The sequence below is a fragment of the Cariama cristata genome, unplaced genomic scaffold, assembly GCF_000690535.1.
Source record: "Cariama cristata isolate BGI_N322 unplaced genomic scaffold, ASM69053v1 scaffold16611, whole genome shotgun sequence".
NCBI classification, from domain to species: Eukaryota; Metazoa; Chordata; class Aves; order Cariamiformes; family Cariamidae; genus Cariama; species Cariama cristata.
In genome coordinates, this window is record NW_009597702.1 from 13,149 (window position 1) to 18,728 (window position 5,580).

General features: G+C 41.4%; 1 protein-coding gene across 1 annotated transcript in view; it reads left to right on the forward strand.

Moving 5' to 3' along the window:
* Positions 1 to 5,220, forward strand: part of LOC104168428 (neuropeptide-like protein C4orf48 homolog) — a 9,741-nt gene extending 4,521 nt beyond the window's left edge. The window contains exon 4 of the mRNA XM_009709012.1: positions 4,695 to 5,220. Within this exon, the coding sequence (XP_009707314.1) occupies positions 4,695 to 4,766 (72 nt within the window). The 3' untranslated portion in view covers positions 4,767 to 5,220. The remainder of the gene's footprint in view (positions 1 to 4,694) is intronic.
* Positions 5,221 to 5,580: the final 360 nt, after the last annotated feature.

Below are 5,580 nucleotides of genomic sequence, written 5' to 3' on the forward strand. Positions count from 1 at the left end.
ACAGTCCTCAGCCCTCTATCCTTCTCTTGCTGAGTTACAGCCATTAGTGCTGCTATTCTCATTCCAAATGCTGAGTGCACACATTTGGTTTTTTGTTGGGCGGAGTAAGGTGAGAGCATCGTTTATATTTATTACCCAAAAGGAGAGAGCCAGCTTAAACAAAAAACCTACTAAAATAAATACTGCCCTGCACATGCTTTTACTCCTGGGGAGAGGCTAAGGGAGGAAACATCATCTCGTAGATACTTTTTACGTTGCTCTGATTCCAAAATGATGAAAAATGCCACAAAGCAGAACAGCATAGGGAACAAAACTTGTTTGGCTTGCAGTCAGTGTGGAGAATTTGCCAAGGCTGGTATCTTCCTTCTGTGAGGGAAGTTGAATCTGTCTCTTGCTACTGCAACCTGCAATCTGTGACTAGCTGTATCCCAGCTGCTGTCAGATAGACAGTGGTGTCTCAGGAGGGTAACTTTTTCCCCACCTCCTGTGTACCCTGTAGCTGAAGTGCTCTACCTACACTCTTGCACAGATTTTTCAAAAGAAGGCACTCAAACTTTTTTGCTTTTCTAATCTATGCTCAAGGTTGTTCACAGTTCAAAGCCCGTGAGCTAGCATCTTTGAAGAGTGGTTTGAGGTAACTCCTAGCAGGGTCCATGATATTTAGGTGAAAATGCAGGTGCAGTAATGAAGATGCCTTGAATTGTGACATACTACAAAACCCAAACATTTCATCAGAACCAGCTTGGTCTGTAGCACATTTACAGTTAAACAAAATCTGTTCAATAATTACAGGTCAAATGTATTTTGGGCTTCTTCACGAAGAAATGCTGTTAATGAATACATCTGCTGAGCACTGTATACAGCCTAAACAAGATGTTCAGATTGTGCTGTAAAGTGGCTCTAGCACGGCTTTTCCTTCTTTTACAAACCTTTAAACTTTTTGCCAGAATTTCTAAATCTTGATTCAAAAATATCTCAACTACTAAAATCTCTGGTTTTCTGGCTATGGCAGTGACCTTTATGACATCTTTGCGAACCAAGAGACAGGCTTTATAAAATACAGATATCCAAAGCAGGAGTAGCAATAAGAACCTCAAAGATAGCAACCGTATTGTAATACTTTTTAAAAAAGAAAAATAAAAGACAGCCAAGGAGAGGAAATGAGTATACAAAAAAGGTTCAGTTGAGAGGAATGTCCTATTATTGACTTACACAGTTGTAGATTTGACAGCAAGCCTGAAAATGTGGCTCCTTGATATATTCTCACCAAAACAAACCTCTCACTTCCTTATCACTCTAAAATCTAAATAATTGAATCCATATTGAGATGGTTCAGTGCCTCTGGACTAGGATAGGGACTAGGACAGGCCTACTGCAGTCATTAAGCTAGGAATTCTGCCTACGTCTTCAAAAGAAATGGAAATATTTGGTAGTTGAGGACTTCTTGGAACTGCCTTCTACAGTGTTTCAGTTCTTAGTTTTATTATTCAGCTGTGGCCCAATTTGATGCAAACTGTGAGTTTTGAGACAATTGCTTTCAGCCACATATATATTTCACATTTGACTATTTTAGTCTGTTTTGCTGCTTAGTGGGGCAAATGTTTCTGTCCCCCAAAGTACAATTCCCTTTGTTAATATTCCCACTGGAGACACTCATTTCCTTGAAAAACTCTTTTGTTTGCAGGCAAGATTTTTAGATGATGACTAAGCAGCTCCTAACTGTGTTGGAGGGGGAGGGATTCCCAGAAACTTAGAGAGGAAATTCTCATTTAATTCCTCCTGCAAATCTCATCCTGCAGTTCTGTGCAGGGGAAACCATATAGTTTTATTGCACAGCTCAAGCCTTTTCACACTTAATTTGGCCCTGTGTTGATCTGCATGTTGTCTTACAAAGCAAACTGTCTGTAGCATAGGTCACATAACATTTTATAGGGAACATAGGTTGTATCTCCTTTCTTTTACAAGACTAGGCACGTTTGTAACCTACACTGATGTGATGATCACTTACTGATGGACAGGCTGGCTGCATTTACTGATGCAGTAAGAGAAGGGTCACAGATCACCTCTGAGAGGCTGGCTACTACCCATGTGTGTACCAGATCTGTTTGTCCCCCTGCATACTGTTTTCCACCCTTTCGTTACTGCTGGCCCCTTGGAGCAGGCTGCAGGCTGGATTAGTTGTTTTAACAGCAGTAACTAACTCTGGGCAATCTTTTCTGGGGATATCTTGTGATTCACCACTCAGTCAAAGTGCAGTGTGTGGCCGGTGCAGCTTTGACCACGAACTAGGGAGAGGGTTCTTGTACTGCTGGGGAGGAGCTGCTACCATCAGAACCATTCAGCCAGTTCACAGCCAGCTCCCTACTGCATCTAAAAGCTGCTCAAGACAGAGGCCAGCAGGGAGCAGGCCATAAAAAAAATCCAGTAAAACAAATCCAGTAAAACAAATTTAGTCCACGGGCTACACAGTTCACTGTAGGTCTGCACTATAGACACGTACTTTCAAAATTCCAAACCATTTTTCAGAGTTAACCAGTGGACGTTGCATTACAACTTTAAAGAGCTCAGGAACTGCATTTTTAGCTGGAACTTACCAGCTTTTTTGTAGGTTTAGAATACGGACCCTACCCTGTTTGTTTCTTTTTTTTTTATTATTTCAAAATGTGCTTTAACCCACCAGGGGATAGTAACAATTCTCTGTGCAAATGGTTTTGTGATCATGATCACAAAATGGTCAGCAAAGCTGTATTTAGTGCCATTCATTTTGTTCTTTATTCCTTTCTAAACTGGCAATGGTTATTTGGAATGTTCAAAGCACATTAAGTTAGATGTGCCCGTGAATGTAAAAACAAAGGCTTGAAAATGTTACTGAAGATATATAAGATGGTAAGCAGTCTTGGGGCTTAGCTGCAAAGCTGCTGGCATGCTGCCAACCTCCCTTATTCAAACCATTGCAAATGATGTCAAGGAGATGGTTAGAAGGTGGTGACTGAGTGTCTTTCAGGTGATTAGCAAAGTCTGATCAGATCTTTCCAGTTTTGCAGGGTAGCTGAAACAATCAAAAGTGATACCTGATTTAATATAGAACCACAGGGCTGTGTCTGATGATGTATTATCTGGGAGAAAAACCTGACCAATAGATAGCTGTTCCTGTACTAAGAAGGCTGGTAGTAAGCAGGATGCTTCAGCTCAGCTCTGCTCTAGGTGCCTTTAGCTGATGTGGGTCAATGGATAACACAGCTTTTAAAACACAGCCTTTAATCACATGAGAGATTCCATCTCGTACGAAAATCACAAGACAGGCAGATTAAGAATGGATTTCACCAGCATTTAGAGCTGGTAGTCTTCGTAATGCCCTTTTTTTGTGTAGCTGGTTACACCAGTGGGGATTAATTTGGTGAGCGGACTTCCCACAGCTAGTGTGTCCCATGACAATAAGGAGGAAGTCATCTCTTGGATCAGACTGATTCTCAGATACAGCTTCAGCTCATGATAGACAAACTGAGAAGATGTGATGTTGATGTCAAACAGGCCTGTGCTCCATCATGCATCTACTGAAGCCACAAGTGCTCCAAGCAGCCAGGAAAACCAAAGTGTGTGTGTGCTAGGGAGGAAGGATTCTCAAATTTCCCTTTTGCAGCCCTGCTGTCCCTTCCCTGGTCCTCAGCCCCTTCTCCCACAGGTAGGCTGAGAGGGTGTGGGCCTTTCTGATCATACCCAACGCCAGCTCTGAGAAGCTCCCAATCCCACCTCATTGCTCACAAAATCCCTGTGGGCAGCAATGATGTCCTGATATTGATGAACCCCAGTTCAACTGGGGGACTTCTGCTTTCACCAGTTTGGGTGAAAGAAGCCAGCAATCTCATCACATGTTTGAACTGTGATGGCTGTGTGCCAGCTCAGCACCTATCGTCTATTTTAGGCTTCAACAGCATATTAACAATAACAACAGTGACACAGGAGAATTTAAAACAGAAGTAAATTTCTTCACCGAGAGGGTGGTCGGTCACTTGAACAGGATTCTCAGACAAGTGCTCATGGCACCAAGCCTGTCAGAGTTCAAGGAGCATCTGAACAATGCTCTTAGTCATATAGTTAGTTTCAGGTAGTCCTGTGAGGAGCAGGGAGTTGGACTTGATGATCCTTATGGGTCCCTTCCAACTTGAGGTATCCTATGATTCTATGATTAAATCATGTGTTACCTTCTCTGTGTAACTTTCAACAGGAAGTCCAGGCTGTAACACTCTAAATTTAATTTTTCGAGTCTGTTTTTAAGTAAAAAGAAAATTTCTGACAGGTTTTGGGGCTTTTTTTAAGCCTCTCAACTTCAGAGCTTATGCTCTAGTTTATTCAGTTGAAGTAAGATTGTAAGAAAGACAAATAACTGTAAACAAAAATAACAACACCCAGACACATACTGAATATACTAGTGTGAAAAATATAAATGTGTACCAGACTGAATTTCTCCATGTCACAGGAAGTATTGCCATGTTGGTATACCAGTTAATCATGCAAAAGCTAAATTATTTTGCAGAGCAGTAAGCAATAACTCTGATTTTTACCTCAAGCCTTATCTCATACAACCAATTCCAAATCTTAGAACAAAAGCAAAACGGATTTTTCTTTGGGAGCTATTTAGTTTTACAGTGCTGACACTTGTTTTTTGATGTTGCTTTTGTTCCCCCCTCTTATAGACAGAAACTCTGCTTCTTCAGGTGGAAAAGAGAAATCTGTGCGACTGTGTAACTGCAAATCTGCTGAACTGAATCCTGGAGGCCAGCTAAGGAGTATCATCTGTTCAGCGTTTTTTAAAATGCAGCTGTATAAAATACAGCTTTATGGAGTTCATGTTGCAAGCATGTATGCCCCAATCTACTGAGGAAACTGGGGAGCTGTGTCATGTATTTGTCTGTTCTGTTTATTTTTAAAAGAGTACCCTCTTTTCACATCTGCTGGGTCCCCAGTAAGGGCTCGGATTCAGTAAATCTGCCACGTGGTATTAGAGTGGGGGAAAAATTTACCTGCTTTGATTTTTAAATCAGAGTTGGCCAAGTGTAACCCACAGGATAAATATGGCCAGCAGTGCTCTAGAGACACTTGCAGCTGTTTTTTATCTCTAATATGAACATATCTCTGTGGCAACTTACCCAGTTATATTGAGACAGGGCATTGTGGTCTCTGTAGGCTTTGCTTGTGTATTAAAGATGATGGAAGTCCTTTTTGTTTGTTGTCTGCACTGTGACCCCATTCAGGCATGTTGTAGTTCTGTCAGCTGTAATGAGGTATGTGTCATGAGTTATACGTGTGCTGTACTTGGACCAAAACAGTTTATATCTTAGTGCTGAACTTTCTGGTATCCTGCATAACAACATTGTCTTCTTTAATTAAAACCTTTAGTTTCTTCCCCTCCTTCCCCGGACACTCCATTCTTAACCCACTGTATCTCTAAATAGCTTTGTCTTAGCAGGTCAAATTGAGTAGAAAAAGGAGAATAAGGGTATGACTAGGAAGCCTTGCCAGTTCCTGCTGTACCAAATGCTACCACCAGCAGCTGTTCAACATCCCATTGAAAGAAAGTTC